The sequence below is a fragment of the Colobus angolensis genome, unplaced genomic scaffold (assembly GCF_000951035.1).
Source record: "Colobus angolensis palliatus isolate OR3802 unplaced genomic scaffold, Cang.pa_1.0 Scaffold7, whole genome shotgun sequence".
In the NCBI taxonomy this organism is placed as follows: Eukaryota; Metazoa; Chordata; class Mammalia; order Primates; family Cercopithecidae; genus Colobus; species Colobus angolensis.
The window spans coordinates 14,204,047-14,228,343 of record NW_012120709.1 but is presented as its reverse complement, the minus strand read 5'-3'; the positions used below and the strand labels follow the sequence as shown (position 1 = coordinate 14,228,343).

Below are 24,297 nucleotides of genomic sequence, written 5' to 3'. Positions count from 1 at the left end.
GAGACGGGGTTTCACCATGTTGGCCAGGCTGGTCTCGAACTCCTGACCTCGTGATCTGCCCGCCTTGGCCTCCCAAAGTGCTGGGATTACAGGCTTGAGCCACCGTGCCCCGCTAATGTTTGTATTTTTAGTAGAGACGGGGTTTCACCATGTTGGCCAGGCTGGTCTCGAACTCCTGACCTCAGGTGATCCACCCTCCTCGGCCTCCCAAGTAGCTAGGACTACAGGCGCATGCCACCACACCCAACTAATTTTGTATTTTTAGTAGAGATGGGGTTTCACCATGTTGGTCAGGCCGGTCTTGAACTCCTGACTTCGTGATCCTCTTGTCTCAGCCTCCCAAAGTTGCTGGGATTACAGGCATGAGCTACTGTGCCCGGTAAATTGTTTATTTTTTGAGGTGATAGATACATGGATACATGTTGATTATACATTATACATACTTTGTTATTTGTTAGACAGAAGAATTATTAAAAATTAAAAATGAAGGCCGGGCGCCGTGGCTCAAGCCTGTAATCCCAGCACTTTGGGAGGCCGAGACAGGCGGATCATGAGGTCAGGAGATCGAGACCATCCTGGCTAACACGGTGAAACCCCATCTCTACTAAAAAATACAAAAAAAAAAAAACTAGCTGGGCAAGGTAGCGGGTGCCTGTAGTCCCAGCTACTCGGGAGGCTGAGGCAGGAGAATGGTGTAAACCCGGGAGGCGGAGCTTGCAGTGAGCTGAGATCCAGCCACTGCACTCCAGCCTGGGCGACAGAGCAAGACTCCGTCTCCAAAAAAAAAAAAAAAAAAAAAAAAAAAAAAAAAATTAAAAATGAAATATGCTGTGAGAGAGTAGTTCAAGGTGAGGCTGGAGATTCAGATGGTGGGTTGCCTGTAGGGCCATTTTAAAGTGTGGCTTTCACCTAAGGCCAGAGGGGAACCAGCCAGTGAAAGGTTTTATTTTTATTTTTATTTTATTTTATGTTTTAGACATGAGAAATAATATCATCATATTAACACTCAGAACATCACTCCTGCTGCAGTATGGAGACTGGATTTGGGTAGAATGGCAGTAGGACAGGAAGAATACTTAGAAAAAGTTTCCTCTTTGAAACACCATCTTCTCTAGGCCTCCAGATTGTTTCTTCCTACCTAGTTCTCCCCTTACCTCTCTGGCCATGCCCCTTTATCTCCATCTCTAATGAGTCTTCCGCCCTCCCTCCCTTTCTTCCTTCCTTCCTTCCTTCCGTCCTTCCTTTCTTCCTCTCATTCTGTCACCCAGGCTGGAGTGCAGTGGTGCAATCTCAGCTCACTGCAACCTCTGCCTCCTGGGTTCAAGCGATTCTCATGCGTCAGCCTCCTGAGTAGCTGGGATTACAGGCGCCCGCCACCACACCCCGCTAATGTTTGTATTTTTACTAGAGACGGGGTTTCACCATGTTGGCCAGGCTGGTCGCAAACTCCTGACCTCAAGTGATCTGCCTGCCTTGGCCTCCCAAAGTACTGGGATTACAGGCATAAGCCACCGCATCCAGCCTCTCCAGCCCTTTCAATATTGCTGTTTCCCACGGTATTTCTTTTTTGCTCTCTTTTCTTCCCAGTTTTTAGTTATATGCCTTAGTGATCTCATTATGTCCCCCATTCAGCCACCACCTTTATGCTCATGATTCTCAAGTTTATTTCTCAAATCCAATCCTTTCTTCCAGCTCCAAGCTGCCTACTGGACATTTCTTCTTGGCTATCTCATAATTAAATAAAATCCAGCATGTCCAAAATGGAGTTATTATCCTTTCTAAATATGCCTTTTCCTTCTGCCTTTAGGATCTTGGTTAACCATATTGCTGTCTATCCAATTATCTGATCCAGAAAATAGGTATTATTGTAGACTTTTCTGTCTCAACTTGCTTCTTTAATTAGTTTCCATGTTAGAAATGCAGGGTAAGGGCCAGTCACAGTGGCTCACACTTGAAATCCTAGCACTTTGGGAGGCTGAGGTGGGAGGATCCCTTGAGCCTAGGAGTTTGAGACCAACCTGAGCAACATAGTGAAACCCCATCTTTACCAAAAAAAAAGAAAAAAAAAAATTAGCTGGGCATGGTGGCATATGCCCATAGTCCTAGTTATTTGGGAGGCTGAAGTGGGAGGATTGCTTGAGTCTGGGAGGTCAAGGCTGCAGTGAGCTGCAATTGCACTACTGCACTGCTGAGCAATAGAACAAGACCCTGTCTCAAAAAAAAAAAAAAAAAGACACACACACACACACACACACAAGTGCTTTACAAAGTATGTTATAGTCAAGTAATCAAAATGATCTCTAAATGGATGTTCAGTGAAATGGAATATGCTTTTGTGGGAATGGAGGGGATCAGAAAGATAAAAGAGAATAAAAATGTAGTCCTTCAATAACTAACATTTAAATATTTATTTCATAAAATGAAATGAAGAACCACCTGGAATAATTAGCATTTCCATTTGTGTTTAGCTGTGTGTGTGTGTGTGTGTGTGTGTAAGGTATAACTTATTTGCAAGCTATTCTGATTTCTTCCCTTATTTTCCAGGAATATTTTGAAAACAATTGCTCTGGGTCAGATGTTGTCCTTGTGTATATGTGGGACAGCCATCACCAGCCAGTATTTGGCAGAAAGATACAAAGTGAACACCCCCATGCTTCAGAGCTTTATCAATTATTGCTTGCTGTTCCTAATTTATACAATGATGCTGGCATTTCGATCAGGTATGTCAAATGTGGAAATTACCTTTTCAACAAAATTATCTTCATAAAAATTACTAGAAAAGTATGACACCTCTGAATACTGTGAAAGTAGTAACTAGAGACTTATGCATAATTCTCTGAAATTGTTGATTAAAGTAAGTAGCACCATACTGTTTGTAACAGAGAAGTTGTCCAAAAAAAGTGGTTTTTTTTTGTTGTTGTTGTTGTTGTTTGTTTTTGAGCCAGGGTCTCACTCTGTTACCCAGGCTGGAGTGCAGAGATGCAATCTTGGCTCACTGTAGCCCTGACCTCCCAGGCTCAAGTGATCCACTCACCTCAGCCTCCCTAGTAAGATGGGACTACAGGCGTGTGCCACTGTGCCTAATTTTTTTTTTGGTAGAGAAGGGTTTTTGCCATGTTGCCCTGGCTAGTTTCTTAACTCCTGGGCTCAAGTGATCTGCCCACCTCAGCCTCCCAAACTGCTAGGATTTCAGGCGTGAGCCATTGGACCCGACCTAAAAAGTATAAATGTCATTACAAGTTAGGTCCCCCCACAATTTAAAAAATATTTTAAAATATTAAGATGATATTAAAAACACTTAAAGTCAAGAACCTTACTCTCCAAAATATTTACTTACAACTAAATAAAGATGGTAAATGGAACATTAGTTGATTGTGTATATCAGGTCTCTGGGTTTTTTTGTGTGTGTGTGTGCAGTGGCATAATCTTGGCTCACTGCAACCTCCACCTCCTGGGCTCAAGTGATTCTTGTGCCTCAGCCTCCTGTGTAGCTGGGACTACAGGCGCACACCACCACGCCTGGCTAATTTTTGTATTTTTAGCAGAGACGGGGTCTCACCGTGCTCCTGACCTCAAGTGATTCACCTGCCTTGGCCTCCCAGAGTACTGGGATTATAGGTGTGAGCCACTGTGCCCAGCTAATTTTTGTATTTTTTGTAGAGACAGGGTTTCACCATGTTGCTCAGGCTGGTCTTGAATTCCTGAGCTCAAGCAATCCTCCCAGCTCGGCTTCCCAAAGTGCTGAGATTACAGCTGTGAGCCACTGGGCCCAGCCAGATACATTATTATTAACCAAAATCAATAATTTACCTTAGGGGTCACTCTTGGTATTGTGCATTCTATAGGTTTTGACAAATGTATAATGGCATACATTTACCATTACAGTATCAAACAGAACAGCTCCACTGCCCTAAAAATCCCTCTGCTCCACCTATTCATTCCTCCTTCCCTCCCCACAAACTCCGCGTAGCTACAGCTTTAGTGTTGCTCTGTCACCCAGGTTGGAGTACAGTGCAGTGGCGTGATCTTGGCTCACTGCAACCTCTGCCTCCTGGGTTCAAGCGATTCTCCTGCCTCACCCTCCCTAGTAGTTGGGATTACAGGCATGTGCCACTACACCCGGCTAATTTTTGTATTTTTAGTGGAGATGTTGGCCAGATTGGTCTCGAACTCCTGACCTTACGTGATCTGTCTGCCACGGCCTTCGGAAATGTGGGGATTACAGATGCCCGTCCAGCTTCATTATTTTTTAAAACTTTAGTTTAACCCTTCGTTGTAAAGGGGTTTGAAGGTCTGATTCTAAATTTACTACTTGCTTTTGAATCATGTGGCCGACACAGCAGAAGAAAAAGCCTCACAAAGGTTAGTGAATCCAGTGAAGAAGGACAGCACTGTGCACACTCAGGAAATTACAGTAATTTATTTCATCCCATGCACCAGCTATCTAAAGGTTTTTATTGAAATTTAGGGCTGGGTGTGATGGCTCACACCTGTAACCCCAGCACTTAGGCAGTTGGAGGTGGGAGGATCACCTGAGGCCCGGAGTTCAAGACCAGCCTGGGCAACATGATGAAACTCTTTCTCTACAAACAATATAAAAATTACCTGGGTATGATGGCATGTCCCTGTAGTCCCAGCTACTTGGGAGGCTGAGGTGGAGGATGGCTTGATCCCAGGAGGCTGAGGTTGCAGGGAGCCAAGATGGCACCACTGCACTCAAGCCCAAATGACAGACCAAGACCCTGTCTCCAAAGGAAGAAAAAAAAAAAAGAGCTGGGAGTGGAACTCTACATGGTTAATAACCCTATACTTTGCTCTTTGTGGAAGCATTGGCCTTCAGGAATTCAGTGAGACTCCCAAATATATCAGTGCAGTTAGTCTCCCTAAGGGATGGTTGTTAGGTACTTCCTATGCCATTTGATGCTAGGAAGACTAATTCTGTGTTATGTTTTTTTTTGTTTTTTTTCTTCTGAGACGGAGTTTTGCTCTTGTTGCCCAGGCTGGAATGCAATGGCATGATCTCGGCTCAGTGGCACAATCTCAGCTCAGTGCAACCTCTGCCTCCCAGATTCAAGTGATTCTCTTGCCTCAGCCTCCCTAGTAGCTGGAATTACAGGCACCTGCCACCATGTCCAGCTAATTTTTTTATTTTTAATAGAGACAGGGTTTCTCCATGTTGCCCAGGCTGGTCTCGAACTTCTGACCTCAGGTGATCTGCCCACCTTGGCCTCCCAAAGTGCTGGGATTACAGGTGTGAGCCACCACACCCGGCCTATTTATGTGTTTTCAAGATGTTCCTGCTAATTGAATTTTACTGATAATTATTTGGTTATGATTCTCACTACTTTTATTTATTTGTGAGTTATCTTGCCATAAAGCCTTCTCATACATGTGCCAACTCTACATCTCCTGTGATACCAGATTCTCCAAAGTAGTGAATCCAATTAATTTGAATAAATATAATTTGGTGGAATAAAATGTGTTTCTTCAGTGTGCCACTAAGCCTTTTCTCAAACTTATCATGGACTTATTTTCCACTTGAAAGCACATCTCTTCCAAAAGAATGATCACATGCAGACTTTTCTTTGAGGAAGCCCATGGATAGAAGTTAAATAACCAATTAATTTCTAGGAAAACATTTCATTTCCTAGGATAGTCCGTGGCTTGTCAGAAATGGCGACATGCAAGCTCATATCCAGAAATTTTATTTCTGTTATGATAGGAAAGGGATTTTTAAAAAAGTTTTTTTTTAAGTTCTGGGGTACATGTGCAGAATGTGCAGGTTTGTTACATAGGTAAACATGTGCCATGGTGGTTTGCAGAAGCTATCAACCCATCACCTAAGTATTAAGTCCAGCATGCATTAGCTCTTTTCCTTAAGGCTCTCCTCCCGCCCTGCCCTCCCCCGCTTTTTTTTCTTAAAGAGGTGGAGTCTCATTATGTAAGCCCAGCTGGTCTTGAACTCTTGGGCTCCAGCTGTCCTCCACCGTTACCTCAACCTCCTGAGTAGCTGGGGTTACAGGTGCACACCACCATGCCCAGCTAGGAAAGGGAATTTAACCACTTTTCTCTTTCATTCTGGTGCTTTTATTGAACACTTGGTCTCTGATGACATTTTAACTAGGGTTTCATACTAGAAAAAAATCTAACTCTGATGAGCTGTTGCAGGAGTTTGGGTTATGAAGAATGGAAACTGGGAGGGGGCTATGTTGGAAATACACAATAGCCAGGCGTGGTAGCTCACGCCTGTAATCCCAGCACTTTGGGAAGCTGAGGCAGGCAGATCGCTTGAGCTCAGGAGTTCGAGACCAGCCTGGGCAACATGGTGAGACCCCCATCTCTGCTAAAAATACAAAAATAATTAGCTGGGTATGGTGGCATACGCCTGTGGTCCCAGCTACTCAGGAGGCTGAGGTGGGAGGCTGGCTTGAACCTAGGAGGCAGAGGTTGCAGTTAGCTGAGATTGCGCCACTGCACTCCAGCCTAGGCAACAGAATGAGACCCTATCTCAAAAAAGAAGAAGAAGAAGAAGAAAAAGAAATTCTTGCTTCTACTCTTTTATCTTCAAATCAACATGTATGGTATCATTTGCAAATAACATGTACTGACCCAGATTTCTTTCAACCAGGCAGTGATAACCTTCTAGTAATCTTGAAAAGAAAATGGTGGAAGTACATCCTGCTGGGACTAGCAGATGTGGAAGCTAATTATATGATTGTCAGAGCCTACCAGTACACAACTCTAACCAGTGTCCAGGTAAGAGGAAGCCCTCTGACCACTTTGGATTTTATAGCTTCAAAAGGAGAACACGAAGTCATACGTGTTGACCTAATTTTATTGAAAATCTGTTCAGTTGAAGAAAACCTAAACACAAGTGGGTGCTGTTTTCTAGTAGAGCATATGCTCTAATGAGTAATGTTTCCTAGAATTAGTGAAAATGTATACAGGTTAAGCTGCCCCCAAACTGCTAATGCTGTGGCAGAGCAGTTCCTACCACAATAAGCATAAATATTTAGTTGGCAGTTGATGCTGTGGTGTTGACATGTGTTCTGTTTTATATGCTGCTGAAACATGGCATATGAAAGTAGATATACCTTTGTTCTATAGGAAAGTTGGAGCTTTGCAAGCATAGTAGGTATTCATGACAAAGGAACCATTGGAAGAAACCCATTAGACATTTTTGGGAGAGGTGGTAGCCCGAGTTAAAACTCCCATCCCTGTTTCTTTGTTAGGTTTATTCTTGCAGCATTGAAAGAAAAATATTCATTCCTACGTTGCAGAGGTTTTCAACTTTGTAAAGTTGAAGACAACTGATTTCATTTGTCTTAATGTTAGCAAACTATGGGATGTGTCATAACATTAACTCACTATTACTAACTACAAAACGTTTTATAAATGGAGGTGAAAGTGAGATAGACTCAAATGCCAGGTTTAGAGGTCACAGTTTAATAAGTTTATAACTTTTTTTTTCATTTTCTTAAATAATAAAAAAAAGTTTCTATCAGATGTGGGATTTGAAGTTTATAACTTTTTGATATATCCCTTTCTCACTATACAAAATACAGAGATATTCTTACTTGACTCTAAATTTTAGGGACTGGAAACATTGAAATTAGACTTATTTTGCATAGAAAATATAAGGATTGTTGAGAACTCAGTATTTTTCCAGTGTGAACCTACATGAAATGTTATTGCCAGAGTGCCTTATATTAAATACTTTGTTGTCTGTAACATTTTGCTAAGCATTGTTCTCAGCAAACCTCTTGGACTTTGACCAGTATGGGTTAAAAAGCTGAGAGAGGAAATGATTTATTAAGACAGACACCACAGGAGGCACACAAAGAACCTAAAGTTTCGCAAAAATTAAACCCAGCAGTTACCTAGAGAATGAAGCATGAGAATGAAGTTACCTAGTATCACTAATAGGAGTAAGTGCACTTTTAGCATTGGTTAATGAAGTATACATAAGTATGCAGAAAATGGCATTTTCTTGTCATATCTACTCTCATAATCTCACATACATTTTAATTACTTGATTACAATTCCCAGGAACTTTGATCTCTAATAATGATAAAAAGTTTTGAATTGGTGCAAAGCCTAAACACAGTTAAACAGAACACTTACAGTTGGATATTTGCGACTGAAGTTCATGCCTTCTTTCAATTTCAAAGAAATTGAAAACAATTTCTTTCACGCAGCCTCTTAGAAAAACCTAAGCATTTGGTTGCTAAAAGTCATGCACTTACGGCCCTAGTGAGGAATATATTATAAAAAAGGCATCTAACAAGGTCATGTTTTCTCCAGCAGCAGAGATGGCTGTCACAGGACTGATTCAAGCTGGTTCTCCACCTGAGTAAATCTCTGGCCTGGGTAGTCCAAAAGGATGGAAATTTGGATTAGGTGGTCTTTGAACCTTCTTCTTAAGGATTCCTTGGAAGGTTCTGTAATTACCAGCAGTCATGGAATAGTTCACGTGAAGATCGTGATGTGGCTTAGGTTTCTGCTCATGTCCCTTCCCACTTGACTGCCACATCAACCCATTTCCCACTCATGGCCTGCTCCTTCTCTCCTGTGCTGCTCTGTTCTTCCTAGAATGCAGTCCTGTTTGAAGCCTGCTCCCCTCATTGTCAAAGGCTAATTCAATTTTCATTTTCTCTTCTATACTCTATTGTACCTCTAATATGGTCTAACTCATTTTTATACTAACCACGTGGCAGAGTCTGTCTTAGTACCCTGCTTACTGTGACTATACAATAATTTTTAAAAATTAAATTGATACTCTTAGAACTGAAACAATCAGAGAAGACATCCATCACCAAGAATACTTTTTTTTTTTTTTTTTTTCTGAGGAGGAGTCTTGCTCTGTCACCCAGGCTAGAGCACAATGGCATGATCTCGGCTCACTGCAGCCTCCGCCTCCCAGGTTCAAGTGATTCTCCTGCCTTAGCCTCCTGAGCAGCTGGGATTACAGGTGTGCGCCACCACACCCGGCTTTTGTTTTTTTAGATGGAGTCTCATTCTGTCGCCCCGCTGGAGTGCAGTGGGGTAATCTTGGTTCACTGCAGCCTCGGCCTCCTGAGTAGCTGGGATTATAGGAATGCGCCACTGTGCCCAGCTGATTTTTTTTTTGTATTTTGAGTAGATATAAGGTTTTGCCATGTTGGCCAGGCTGGTCTCAAACTCCTGACCTCAAGTGATCCTCCTGCCTTGGCCCCCATAGTGCTGGGATTACAGGCATGAGCCACCGCTCCCGGCCACCAAGAATGCATTTTGAAAAGAAGGTTCACATGTCTGAAGGTGATAGATATCAGATGAGAAGTCATGGAATGTTAGAGTCGGAGGGAACCTGTGTGATCATTTCATCTGATCTTTTTATTTTATATTTTGACTTGGAGAGTGACTGGCTGGGGACCACACATCTAGCTGATCAGTGTGGGGCTGGGGCCTGAGGTCTCTGGAGCTCTGACCATGACATAGGCAGCTCCCTCATTGCCCAACAAAAATTGTTAAAGACAGAGCAAATTTAAGTTTGATTTTAAGACACAAGGATAAAGGAATCTTCTGTGGTAGTTCTTAGAATGTCTTTTTCTCCTTTTTTTTTGTTTAAGGAATGTAGTTGAGATTTTGTTAAGCCATATGGCTGGATTCTGCTGGTGTCTTCAGGGACAGGGTATTATCATTTGCATCGTTTAATGTTTTGTTATTCAGGCAGGCTCAATAAAGCACTTAGGAGATTAGAGTTCTGCAGCTGGAATAAAGAACAAGGCAAGATGCCATTCCTACACATGATGCGTTGGACTCCACTGATGCTACTGCAGTGAAAGGCAATCAGTAAACAACTGTGGACAGGATTGAATGGGCTGCTGGAGATTAGGGGCCTGTCTGGTTCAAGACTCACCAGATAGGGAGAGAATCAGGGACAAGGTTTGAAACAACAGGGTGAGCAATAAAACAGCAGTTTCACTCTTTTTTATCTTTTATCTTGCAAACAACTTTGGGCCTGCTATAATTTTTGGCATGCTTAATCCCTCTGCCTTCCAGATGAGCAATATCAGGTGTATAGCTAGTGTTTTCTGGACCTATGATCAACAGGTGATGGAGAAGCATCTGAGGAAGATGAGCAAGAATATTTGCCGTGAGCATAAGTATGTCTCACGTGGTGGGGTTGGATGCTTTGTCAGGGAGATGGTGTCTGTTCTCTCATAGTAACCGGTGCTTCTTTGTAGCACTTAGCCCAATTCCAGTGAAATATCTGGTGTGATTATTTATTCCATGTCCTTTCTAGCTTTGTGTGCTCCCGAGAGCACAGCTTGCTCTGTCCTGTTCACCTCTATTTCTAGCTGCTTTCACAGTGTCTCACACATGCAAGGTGTTTAGCAAATATTTGTTGGCTGAGTAAATGGTTGCATGCAGGAAGGAATGTTTGTCTACCAAACTTAAAGATACACACAGGGCCAGCCATGGTGGCTCATGCCTGTAATCCCAGCACTTTGGGAGGCCGAGGCAGGCAGATCACCTGAGGTCAGGAGTTTGAGACCAGCCTTGCCAACATGATGAAACCCCATCTCTACTAAAAAATACAAAAATTAGCTGGACGTGGTGGCAGACGGCTGTAATCCCAGCTCCTCAGGAGGCTGAGGCAGGAAGAATTGCTTGAACCCAGGAGGCGGAGGTTGCAGTGAGTCGAGATTGTGCCACTGCACTCCAGCCTGGGTGACAGAGCGAGACTCCATCTCAAAAAAATAAAATAAAATAAAATAAATAAAATAAAGATAGATATACACAGGTGGGAGCATAGAGGTAAAGAGCACAGGCCCTCAGCAGAATTCTTGTGTTCAGCAACTGACTCTTCCATTGTATTTTATTATTTTTTCATTTATTTTGAGACAGGGTCTCTCTGTATTGTACAGGCTGGAGTGCAGTGGCACCATCACAGCTCACTGGAGGCTTGAACTCCCAGGCTCAAGTGATCCTCTCACCTTAGCCTCCCAAGTAGCTGGGACTGCAGGCGTGCAACACCACACCCAACTATTTTTTTTTTTTTGTAGAGACAGCGTTTCACCATGTTGCCCAGGCTGATCTCGAACTTCTGGGCTCAAGCAATTTGCCCGCCACAGCCTCCCAAAGTGCTAAGATTACAGGCCTGAGCCACTGTGCCCAACTGTCATCCCATTTTTAACTATGGCAACTCATTTCACCTCTCTGTACTTTCATTTTCTCATGTATAAAATTGGATTGTAATTTCAGTCTCATAGAGTTGTTGTGAGGATTACATGAGTGAATCCAGGTAAAGCTCTTAGTATAGGGCTGGCAATAATAAATGCTCAATAAATACTGACTCCTATTATAAATACTGACTCCTATTATTTTTTAATTACCCATCTTTTAGCTAATGAGAGATATGTTTTAAACTGTTGATTTTCTTTCCATGCAGCTTTTGGATTGCTTTGGGATTCCTGTGTTGATGGCTCTGTCGTGGTTTATTCTTTATGCAAGATACAGAGTGATCCACTTCGTTGCTGTGGCTGTCTGTCTGTTGGGTGTAGGAACCATGGTTGGTGCAGACATACTAGCAGGGAGGGAAGACAATTCAGGTAAGATGGTGTCACATGTTTGTGCTTCAGTCACAGAATTTTGTTTATGTTTTCACTTTTATTCTGCAAACTATATCTTTTTATAGTAAAAAGCAGAAAATACATTCTGGTTAACTACATTTGAAATTATATTTTTAGATTTACTTGTATCTGGTATTTTGTAACTACCTCCACAAAACAATCTGTATGTTCCTACCAGCCTACAGTTTTTCTTCCTTTTTGTTGCATTAAATAGTTTTGTTTGTCTCTTGAGAGCAAAGTTTCTTTATATATTTGCAATCATATTTTGTCTCATACATTTAAGATTGGTTACTGGAAAACCTACTGTCAATTCTTTTTTTCTTTTTTTATTTAATCAACGAAGAAACTTGTTCACTGGAGTATTTCTTTTTAAGTCACTGTGTAGGTGAGAACACTTTGCCTCACTTTGTGTTGAATTCAGTTGATAGTATAAAATGTAATTAAGGTCTATTAATTCATCCAAGCTTCAAGTGAGTTAAATGTCTCCTTGGATTGAGAGAGAAAATTACAGTTGATACTATAAAATCTAATTAAGGTCTATGATTCACCCAATCTACAAGTGAGTTAAGTGTCTCCTTGGATTGAGAGGGAAAATTACTTTGAAAGCAGGTTCCCATTTTTCAAATTGACCCAACTCTTCAGTGAACTCCATTAATTTGTCATGTCATGGAATCATTTTCTGAGGCCTTACATTATAATATATACCGTCAATTTCTAGCCTGTTAGACTTTTGAGGAGTTAAATTATGAAAAATCACAGCAGAATTTAACCAGAAAGTGAGAAGAGTAAGAGACTTTAAACTTCTAGTAACCAGGTTGGGTGCGGTGGCTCACACCTGTAATCCTGCGTTTTGGAAGGCCAAGGTGGGTAGATCACCTGAGGTCAGGAGTTCAAGACCACCCTGGCCAACATGGTGAACCCTCCGTCTCTACCAAAAATACAAAAATGAGGCCAGGCACAGTCACTCACACCTGTAATCCCAGTACTTTGGGAGGCCAAGGTGAGTGGATCACTTGAGTTCAGGAGTTCAAGACCAGCACAAATACAAAAATTAGCCAGACCTGACGGAGGGTGCCTGTAATCCCAGCTGCGCGGGAGGCTGAGGCAGGAGAATCACTTGAACCCGGAGGTGTAGGTTGCAGTGAGCCGAGACTGAGCCAGTGCACTCCACACTCCAGCCTGAGCGACAGAGCAAGACTGTCTCAAACACACGCGTGCGCGTGCACGCGCACACACACACACACGCAGTCACACATAAACTTCTAGTAACCAGTTTCTTCTTCCTTAGCGTCATTTAAATGAGCACGAGTCAGATGACCGCCTGGAGGCATGCTGTAGAGGTTCACCTGTTGACAGTGTTTTGCTTTTTGTGGCTTATCTTCCTGCAGGGAGTGATGTATTGATTGGCGACATCTTGGTCCTTCTTGGGGCTTCCCTCTATGCCATTTCGAATGTTTGTGAGGAATACATCGTGAAGAAGCTGAGCAGACAGGAATTTTTAGGAATGGTGGGCCTGTTTGGAACAATTATCAGTGGTATACAGCTGTAAGATTCTACAATTTTTTCTAAAAACAAAATAAGCAAATATATTATAGATGATAACTACTAATATTCATTATTTATTTGGCCCAAATTCACATCTGAAATTAGTATTAGGTGGATGCAAGAGTAATTGTGGTTTTGCCATTACCTAATAACTTGCTGAGTGTCTATTAGAGGATTGTTAAAATATCAGGAATTACTTCCTATTTTCTTAAACATGTGTGTTGCTTAGGATTCCTGATTAGCATGTGGTAGAGGCATTTACCAGTAAGGAGTTTTCTTTTTAAGTTCTTTCCAGAAAATATTCACACATTAACTTCCTAAGCTTATTCAAAAACAAAGCATAATATCACATTTCTCTCCCATACTTGACTATTATTGCAGAGCACCTTTGGTTTTATTGTCATTTTTATTGAAGATAGTTATTTTTATATCCTAAGACAAATTCAAAAGTCCGTGTAATTCCGCACTTTAGCTGAAGTATAGTGACTAAAATGCTTATAAAATAGTGAAAATTAGTATGTGGACCTCTCTGTGACCTCTTGTTTTAATCTCAGATTGATTGTGGAATATAAGGATATTGCCAGCATTCACTGGGACTGGAAAATTGGTATGTAAAGAAAGAAATCCTTTTAGTCAGCATTCTTTCCTTTAACTAACAAATGAACATCTAGAGGATTATATTGTGTTCTTTTAATATTTAGACACCTTTGTAAAATCCCAGAATGATTTAATACATATCAGCTATAGTGGTTTACATTGAGCTTTCTCTGAAAACTGGTAGATAAACTTCCATAAAAGTTAATTCTTAATCTTTACCTGCAGGAATAGCCTTTGGTTACTAGGGATCCTGAACAAGACTGGAGATTGACCTTTGGTCAAACCAGCTTTCAAGTAGACCTGTATCTTGGGTCTTCAGATTTCTTGCGAAGGTTATCTGCTTGATATAATTTGTGAAGCATTAACCTGAATGGTGTGAAATCTCTCTCACCTCCCATTGCTCCTGTCATCTGATATTCCTAGGCATCTGCATAAATAAATAAAGGAAAAGAAAGTGGTGATGGGACAGTCAGAAAAGATTTGAACCAGGTTTAATGATGGGTGGGGAAAAGTTAAATATTACATAGGTGTCATTGAAGATTATCTACCATGCTTGATAATTTAATTTAATTAAATAACTTAGATTGCGGGCTGGGCGTGGTGGCCCACACCTGTAATCCCAGCACTTTGAGAGGCCAAGATGGGCAAATCACCTGAGGTCAGGAGTTCGAGACCAGCCTGGCCAACATGGAGAACCCCATCTCTACTAAAAATACAAAAAAAAAAAAATTATCCGGGCATGGTGGCGGGCGCCTGTACTCTCAGCTACCCGGGAGGCTGAGGCAGGAGAATCACTTCAACCTGGGAGGCGGAGGTTGCAGTGCGCTGAGATTGCGCCACTGCACTCCAACCTGGGCAACAGTGCGAGACTCCATCTTGAAAAAAATAAAAATAACTTAGATTGTCAGAAAGTGTGTGTGTGTGTGTGTGTGTGTGTGTGTGTGTGTGTGTGTGCTGCGTATGGGATGAGGTTAAAGAAGTGGTTGCAAAGCCGAGATAATTGCTAATGTAGTCAACATCCACATGGCAAGCACTGTCCTAAAGAGGATAATTATGTTGTGCTGCCTTGGAGCACTTAATTTAATGAGATGAGCAAAATACAGTGGACCTAATAACTGTCTTTGATGTCTTTAAAGATACTTTATTCTGAATCCAGTTATACGAATCATGTCCAACCAAACAAAAGCGAAGAAAAGATAATGATTTTTCTTGACACGAGATGTTGATTCTGCCTTTACTGGCCTTTTATTGCAGGCATCACTGCGTCCTGGCAGGGTGCATAGCAAGGGGTGGTAAGAGCAATGGACTCAGTCACACTATAAGCAGGATTTTCTGACCTTGATCATCCAATACCTTGTTGGACTTTTGAGGTCCTTTATCTACATCACAACTTGCTGCTAATATTCTTTTTTCCAGAGAGCTTTGTGGTCTCATTTGCAATGCCGACTGTTAACAAGAGGCTTTGTAGATAATATGCTAAAGGGTTAGGGAGTTTTATATGGCAGCCAAGCCTCCAACTCCTTTGTCTTATGATTTCTTGCCCTAATATTCGATATTCCATGTTTTTTTCCACAGCCCTGCTGTTTGTGGCATTTGCCCTGTGTATGTTTTGCCTTTATAGCTTCATGCCATTGGTGATTAAAGTCACTAGTGCCACTTCCGTCAACCTAGGCATCCTGACAGCGGACCTCTACAGCCTTTTCGTTGGACTCTTTCTGTTTGGCTATAAGGTAAACAAATAGAGCATGTTCAAATAAGAATACTGGCTTGGATCCAAAAAACGCAGCAGGTGTCTTCAAGACTCTAGATCAAAAAATAAAACCTTCTCATTCTCTTGGCAAGAATTTCATTGGTCAGACCTCCCTTTACTACTAGTGAATTAGAAAATGGGTTCACATAAGAATTGCCCTTCTAGGGTTATTCTAAAGAGTGAAATATGGCCGGGCGCGGTGGCTCACACCTGTAATCCTGGCACTTTGGGAGGCCGAGGCGGGTGGATCACGAAGTCAAGAGATTGAGACCATCCTGGCTAACACGGTGAAACCCCGTCTCTACTAAAAATACAAAAAATTAACCGGGCGTGGTGGCGGGCGCCTGTAGTCCCAGCTACTCCAGAAGCTGAGGCAGGAGAATGGCATGAACCTGGGAGGCGGAGCTTGCAGTGAGCCGAGATCGCACCACTGCACTCCAGCCTGGGGGACAGAGCAAGACTCCGTCTCAAAAAAAAAAAAAAAAGTGAAATACATGGATTTCACCTTCGATGATATGGCCCAGGGCAGTAGCTTATGGAATTGTTGACGCATGTTGCCAGGTGATAAACAAGCTGACCCAGAGCTGCTGTTGACCTTGAGGGACAGTGTAACAGCCTGAGCACTAGGAACTTTTCCATTCATTCTTTTTGCCTTGGTACACAGACAAAGAGTCTGGAGTACCTGATGGAAAGGAAAGAGAGATGGCCAGCTTATCATGCATGCATAATTGGGATGGTTCTGTCTTTGATAGTAATTTTATTTATTTTTTTCTTTTTTTTGAGACGGAGTCTCGCTCTGTCGTCCAGGCTGGAGTGCAGTGGCCGGATCTCAGCTCACTGCAAGCTCCGCCTCCCGGGTTTACGCCATTCTCCTGCCTCAGCCTCCCGAGTGGCTGGGACTACAGGTGCCCGCCACCTCGCCCGGCTAGTTTTTTGTATTTTTTAGTAGAGACGGGGTTTCACCGTGTTAGCCAGGATGGTCTCGATCTCCTGACCTCGTGATCCACCCATCTCGGCCTCCCAAGTGCTGGGATTACAGGCTTGAGCCACCTCGCCCGGCCGTAATTTCATATCTTAAAGGTAATTCAGTCCAGTGGTTTTTCAGACTTTTTCTATCCACATCATCACAGCCTTTACAAGTGTAACCTGCTGCCATCAGCAGTGGGTCCTATTACATGCACTAATTCTCAAGGCAGGTGGGGTGGGAGGGAATATATCAGTATCTCCAGGGGAAGCAAGAGAGCAAATATGAAGTTTGAAAAAATAACATCCTCAGAGAGTCTGGTACACCTTTCCTTGAGAACTGATTGAGCCATTCATTTTATTTTATTATTTATTTATTTGAGATGGAGTCTCACTCTATTGCCCAGGCTGGAGTGCAATGGTGTGATCTTGGCTCACTGCAACCTCTGTCTCCCGGGTTCAAATGATTCTCCTGCCTCAGCCTCCTGAGTAGCTGGGATTACAGGCACCCTCCATCATGCCTAGCTAATTTTTGTATTTTCCTAGAGATGGGGTTTCACCATGTTGGCCAGGCTGGTCTTGAACTCCTGACCTCAGGTGATCTGCCCGCCTCAGCCTCCCTAAGTGCTGGGATTATAGACATAAGCCACTAATACCTGGTGGAGCCATTTATTTTAGACATGGAGGAACAAAGGCCTGGGGAGGTGATGTGCAGCTCAGTGACTTACCCTTAGTCAGCAGCTGGTTAGTGGTAAAAGCACTACTAAGTCTTAGTTGTCAGTCTTCTATCAGTCCAGGCTTCTTGCCACTGCACTTCCCACCTTAATTTCATTGTTAAGATGAGAATCTCAAGCTTATGATTACATCATGTTAAAGTCTCATAATCAGAGAGAACCAAGTATATAGATTTTTTTTTTTCAACTTCACGGCTACTTGGAAAATTCCTAGGGCAGCAGTTTAGCAGTTCTCATCTTTTTTTTTCTTAGAGCCAGGGCTTGCTGATCATTCTTTTTAAAATCTTAAGCCCCTTTTAAATGCTTAAAAATTCGGAACCCCAGTCATTTATACCTATTATTTACCATATTATAAATGAAAACGGATAAATTAAAAGATACTTATTAATTCATTAAGAAAATAATAAAGTCATCATGTTAACATTTTTATGAAAAAATGTATTTTTCAAAATAAAAAAATAGAAGCATGTCATTGATTTATATTTTAAAAATCTCTTTACTGTGTGGCTTACTAGAAAACACCTGGATTCTCACCTCTGCGTCTTCCTTCTGCCTTGTGATATCACATGCCATATAGCTTCTAGAACATTTCATTGTGCATCTGCAAGATGATAAAAGTGAAAAGGGCATATAGCATTTTAGTATTATGGTAATGATAGTTTTGAGGGCCAGGCGTGATGGCTTACGCCAATAATCCCAGCACTTTGGGAGGCTGAGGTGGGTGGATCACCTGAGGTCAAGAGTTCGAGACCAGCCATGGCCAACATGGTGAAACCCCCCTCTCCACTAAAAGTACAAAAATTAGCAGGGCGTGGTGGCCCATGCCTGTAATCCCAGGTACTCGGGAGGCTGAGGCAGGAAAATCGCTTGAACCTGGGAGGCAGTGGTTGCAGTGAGCCGAGATTGCACCATTGCACTCCAGCCTGGGTAACAAGAGCAAAACTCTGTCTCAAAAAAAAAAAAAAAAAAAAAAAAAGTGATAATAGCTTTGACTGTATAGATTCCTCCCCAGCGTTTTAGGTTTTAGGATTTTGGATTATACTTTGAGAACCCCTGCTTTAGAAATATCTCTTTTCAGCCTGGACAACATGGCAAAACCCCATCTCTACAAAAAAAAAAAAAATACAAAAATAATTAGCCAGACATGGTAGTGTGTACCTGTAGTCCCAGCTACTGGAGAGAGAGGCTGAAGTGGGAGGATCACTTGGGCCCAGGGAGGTTGAGGCTGCAGTGAGTCATCATCTGACACCACCTCTGCACTCCAGCCTGGCTGACAGAGCGAGACCTGTCTTCTCTCAGCGTGCCTTCACTAAAGGATTATTGACCTGCTTCCTATTTTCCTCACAGTCATTCGAGCAGATAGTTAGGATGTTGGCCATCACCTGATAATTGTAGTTTCAGTAGAGGCTATCAACTGTATTTCTTGGTCCTTGTAAAATTTTGTATCCAGACAAATCCTTATTTATGCTATTCCCAGAAGTCAACCATGAACTCACAACATTTAACTGAATTATTGATACATTAAGCTCAGTGGATTCTCAGAAATTTCTACTTAAGGAATGTAAACCTTTTTGCATTGCAAGGTTACATGTCAAGGAACCAGCTGTTATATCTTTGCAGACTTGCTGGTTAAGGTATTCCTGAAGTAAGACTGAAGGAATGTTTATAGCTTATTGGTACCATCATTTTAAAAAAGCCAGGCTGGGCATGGTGGCTCACGCCTGTAATCCCAGCACTTTGGGAGGCTGAGGTGGGTGGATGATGAGGTCAGGAGATCGAGACCATCCTGGCTAACATGGTGAAACCCTGTCTCTACTAAAAATATAAAAAATTAGCCGGGCGTGGTGGCACATACCTGTAATCCCAGCTGCTCAGGAGGCTGAGGCAGGAAGAATTGCTTGAACCCAGGAGGCGGAGGTTGCAGTGAGTCGAGATTGTGCCACTGCACTCCAGCCTGGGTGACAGAGCGAGACTCCATCTCAAAAAAATAAAATAAAATAAAATAAATAAAATAAAGATAGATATACACAGGTGGGAGCATAGAGGTAAAGAGCACAGGCCCTCAGCAGAATTCTTGTGTTCAGCAACTGACTCTTCCATTGTATTTTATTATTTTTTCATTTATTTTGAGACAGGGTCTCTCTGTATTGTACAGGCTGGAGTGCAGTGGCACCATCACAGCTCACTGGAGGCTTGAACTCCCAGGCTCAAGTGATCCTCTCACCTTAGCCTCCCAAGTAGCTGGGACTGCAGGCGTGCAACACCACACCCAACTATTTTTTTTTTTTTGTAGAGACAGCGTTTCACCATGTTGCCCAGGCTGATCTCGAACTTCTGGGCTCAAGCAATTTGCCCGCCACAGCCTCCCAAAGTGCTAAGATTACAGGCCTGAGCCACTGTGCCCAACTGTCATCCCATTTTTAACTATGGCAACTCATTTCACCTCTCTGTACTTTCATTTTCTCATGTATAAAATTGGATTGTAATTTCAGTCTCATAGAGTTGTTGTGAGGATTACATGAGTGAATCCAGGTAAAGCTCTTAGTATAGGGCTGGCAATAATAAATGCTCAATAAATACTGACTCCTATTATAAATACTGACTCCTATTATTTTTTAATTACCCATCTTTTAGCTAATGAGAGATATGTTTTAAACTGTTGATTTTCTTTCCATGCAGCTTTTGGATTGCTTTGGGATTCCTGTGTTGATGGCTCTGTCGTGGTTTATTCTTTATGCAAGATACAGAGTGATCCACTTCGTTGCTGTGGCTGTCTGTCTGTTGGGTGTAGGAACCATGGTTGGTGCAGACATACTAGCAGGGAGGGAAGACAATTCAGGTAAGATGGTGTCACATGTTTGTGCTTCAGTCACAGAATTTTGTTTATGTTTTCACTTTTATTCTGCAAACTATATCTTTTTATAGTAAAAAGCAGAAAATACATTCTGGTTAACTACATTTGAAATTATATTTTTAGATTTACTTGTATCTGGTATTTTGTAACTACCTCCACAAAACAATCTGTATGTTCCTACCAGCCTACAGTTTTTCTTCCTTTTTGTTGCATTAAATAGTTTTGTTTGTCTCTTGAGAGCAAAGTTTCTTTATATATTTGCAATCATATTTTGTCTCATACATTTAAGATTGGTTACTGGAAAACCTACTGTCAATTCTTTTTTTCTTTTTTTATTTAATCAACGAAGAAACTTGTTCACTGGAGTATTTCTTTTTAAGTCACTGTGTAGGTGAGAACACTTTGCCTCACTTTGTGTTGAATTCAGTTGATAGTATAAAATGTAATTAAGGTCTATTAATTCATCCAAGCTTCAAGTGAGTTAAATGTCTCCTTGGATTGAGAGAGAAAATTACAGTTGATACTATAAAATCTAATTAAGGTCTATGATTCACCCAATCTACAAGTGAGTTAAGTGTCTCCTTGGATTGAGAGGGAAAATTACTTTGAAAGCAGGTTCCCATTTTTCAAATTGACCCAACTCTTCAGTGAACTCCATTAATTTGTCATGTCATGGAATCATTTTCTGAGGCCTTACATTATAATATATACCGTCAATTTCTAGCCTGTTAGACTTTTGAGGAGTTAAATTATGAAAAATCACAGCAGAATTTAACCAGAAAGTGAGAAGAGTAAGAGACTTTAAACTTCTAGTAACCAGGTTGGGTGCGGTGGCTCACACCTGTAATCCTGCGTTTTGGAAGGCCAAGGTGGGTAGATCACCTGAGGTCAGGAGTTCAAGACCACCCTGGCCAACATGGTGAACCCTCCGTCTCTACCAAAAATACAAAAATGAGGCCAGGCACAGTCACTCACACCTGTAATCCCAGTACTTTGGGAGGCCAAGGTGAGTGGATCACTTGAGTTCAGGAGTTCAAGACCAGCACAAATACAAAAATTAGCCAGACCTGACGGAGGGTGCCTGTAATCCCAGCTGCGCGGGAGGCTGAGGCAGGAGAATCACTTGAACCCGGAGGTGTAGGTTGCAGTGAGCCGAGACTGAGCCAGTGCACTCCACACTCCAGCCTGAGCGACAGAGCAAGACTGTCTCAAACACACGCGTGCGCGTGCACGCGCACACACACACACACGCAGTCACACATAAACTTCTAGTAACCAGTTTCTTCTTCCTTAGCGTCATTTAAATGAGCACGAGTCAGATGACCGCCTGGAGGCATGCTGTAGAGGTTCACCTGTTGACAGTGTTTTGCTTTTTGTGGCTTATCTTCCTGCAGGGAGTGATGTATTGATTGGCGACATCTTGGTCCTTCTTGGGGCTTCCCTCTATGCCATTTCGAATGTTTGTGAGGAATACATCGTGAAGAAGCTGAGCAGACAGGAATTTTTAGGAATGGTGGGCCTGTTTGGAACAATTATCAGTGGTATACAGCTGTAAGATTCTACAATTTTTTCTAAAAACAAAATAAGCAAATATATTATAGATGATAACTACTAATATTCATTATTTATTTGGCCCAAATTCACATCTGAAATTAGTATTAGGTGGATGCAAGAGTAATTGTGGTTTTGCCATTACCTAATAACTTGCTGAGTGTCTATTAGAGGATTGTTAAAATATCAGGAATTACTTCCTATTTTCTTAAACATGTGTGTTGCTTAGGATTCCTGATTAGCATGTGGTAGAGGCATTTACCAGTAAGGAGTTTTCTTTTTAAGTTCTTTCCAGAAAATATTCACACATTAACTTCCTAAGCTTATTCAAAAACAAAGCATAATATCACATTTCTCTCCCATACTTGACTATTATTGCAGAGCACCTTTGGTTTTATTGTCATTTTTATTGAAGATAGTTATTTTTATATCCTAAGACAAATTCAAAAGTCCGTGTAATTCCGCACTTTAGCTGAAGTATAGTGACTAAAATGCTTATAAAATAGTGAAAATTAGTATGTGGACCTCTCTGTGACCTCTTGTTTTAATCTCAGATTGATTGTGGAATATAAGGATATTGCCAGCATTCACTGGGACTGGAAAATTGGTATGTAAAGAAAGAAATCCTTTTAGTCAGCATTCTTTCCTTTAACTAACAAATGAACATCTAGAGGATTATATTGTGTTCTTTTAATATTTAGACACCTTTGTAAAATCCCAGAATGATTTAATACATATCAGCTATAGTGGTTTACATTGAGCTTTCTCTGAAAACTGGTAGATAAACTTCCATAAAAGTTAATTCTTAATCTTTACCTGCAGGAATAGCCTTTGGTTACTAGGGATCCTGAACAAGACTGGAGATTGACCTTTGGTCAAACCAGCTTTCAAGTAGACCTGTATCTTGGGTCTTCAGATTTCTTGCGAAGGTTATCTGCTTGATATAATTTGTGAAGCATTAACCTGAATGGTGTGAAATCTCTCTCACCTCCCATTGCTCCTGTCATCTGATATTCCTAGGCATCTGCATAAATAAATAAAGGAAAAGAAAGTGGTGATGGGACAGTCAGAAAAGATTTGAACCAGGTTTAATGATGGGTGGGGAAAAGTTAAATATTACATAGGTGTCATTGAAGATTATCTACCATGCTTGATAATTTAATTTAATTAAATAACTTAGATTGCGGGCTGGGCGTGGTGGCCCACACCTGTAATCCCAGCACTTTGAGAGGCCAAGATGGGCAAATCACCTGAGGTCAGGAGTTCGAGACCAGCCTGGCCAACATGGAGAACCCCATCTCTACTAAAAATACAAAAAAAAAAAAATTATCCGGGCATGGTGGCGGGCGCCTGTACTCTCAGCTACCCGGGAGGCTGAGGCAGGAGAATCACTTCAACCTGGGAGGCGGAGGTTGCAGTGCGCTGAGATTGCGCCACTGCACTCCAACCTGGGCAACAGTGCGAGACTCCATCTTGAAAAAAATAAAAATAACTTAGATTGTCAGAAAGTGTGTGTGTGTGTGTGTGTGTGTGTGTGTGTGTGTGTGTGTGCTGCGTATGGGATGAGGTTAAAGAAGTGGTTGCAAAGCCGAGATAATTGCTAATGTAGTCAACATCCACATGGCAAGCACTGTCCTAAAGAGGATAATTATGTTGTGCTGCCTTGGAGCACTTAATTTAATGAGATGAGCAAAATACAGTGGACCTAATAACTGTCTTTGATGTCTTTAAAGATACTTTATTCTGAATCCAGTTATACGAATCATGTCCAACCAAACAAAAGCGAAGAAAAGATAATGATTTTTCTTGACACGAGATGTTGATTCTGCCTTTACTGGCCTTTTATTGCAGGCATCACTGCGTCCTGGCAGGGTGCATAGCAAGGGGTGGTAAGAGCAATGGACTCAGTCACACTATAAGCAGGATTTTCTGACCTTGATCATCCAATACCTTGTTGGACTTTTGAGGTCCTTTATCTACATCACAACTTGCTGCTAATATTCTTTTTTCCAGAGAGCTTTGTGGTCTCATTTGCAATGCCGACTGTTAACAAGAGGCTTTGTAGATAATATGCTAAAGGGTTAGGGAGTTTTATATGGCAGCCAAGCCTCCAACTCCTTTGTCTTATGATTTCTTGCCCTAATATTCGATATTCCATGTTTTTTTCCACAGCCCTGCTGTTTGTGGCATTTGCCCTGTGTATGTTTTGCCTTTATAGCTTCATGCCATTGGTGATTAAAGTCACTAGTGCCACTTCCGTCAACCTAGGCATCCTGACAGCGGACCTCTACAGCCTTTTCGTTGGACTCTTTCTGTTTGGCTATAAGGTAAACAAATAGAGCATGTTCAAATAAGAATACTGGCTTGGATCCAAAAAACGCAGCAGGTGTCTTCAAGACTCTAGATCAAAAAATAAAACCTTCTCATTCTCTTGGCAAGAATTTCATTGGTCAGACCTCCCTTTACTACTAGTGAATTAGAAAATGGGTTCACATAAGAATTGCCCTTCTAGGGTTATTCTAAAGAGTGAAATATGGCCGGGCGCGGTGGCTCACACCTGTAATCCTGGCACTTTGGGAGGCCGAGGCGGGTGGATCACGAAGTCAAGAGATTGAGACCATCCTGGCTAACACGGTGAAACCCCGTCTCTACTAAAAATACAAAAAATTAACCGGGCGTGGTGGCGGG

General features: G+C 41.8%; 1 protein-coding gene across 1 annotated transcript in view; it reads left to right on the top strand.

The window, feature by feature from the left end:
- SLC35F2 (solute carrier family 35, member F2) overlaps window positions 1-24,297 on the top strand; it is a 76,635-nt gene that overhangs the window by 47,204 nt on the left and 5,134 nt on the right. Inside the window, exons 2-7 of the mRNA XM_011926666.1 lie at window positions 2,545-2,720; window positions 6,629-6,756; window positions 11,435-11,594; window positions 13,004-13,160; window positions 13,715-13,767; window positions 15,333-15,487. Coding sequence (XP_011782056.1) covers window positions 2,545-2,720; window positions 6,629-6,756; window positions 11,435-11,594; window positions 13,004-13,160; window positions 13,715-13,767; window positions 15,333-15,487 — 829 coding nt within the window. The remainder of the gene's footprint in view (window positions 1-2,544; window positions 2,721-6,628; window positions 6,757-11,434; window positions 11,595-13,003; window positions 13,161-13,714; window positions 13,768-15,332; window positions 15,488-24,297) is intronic.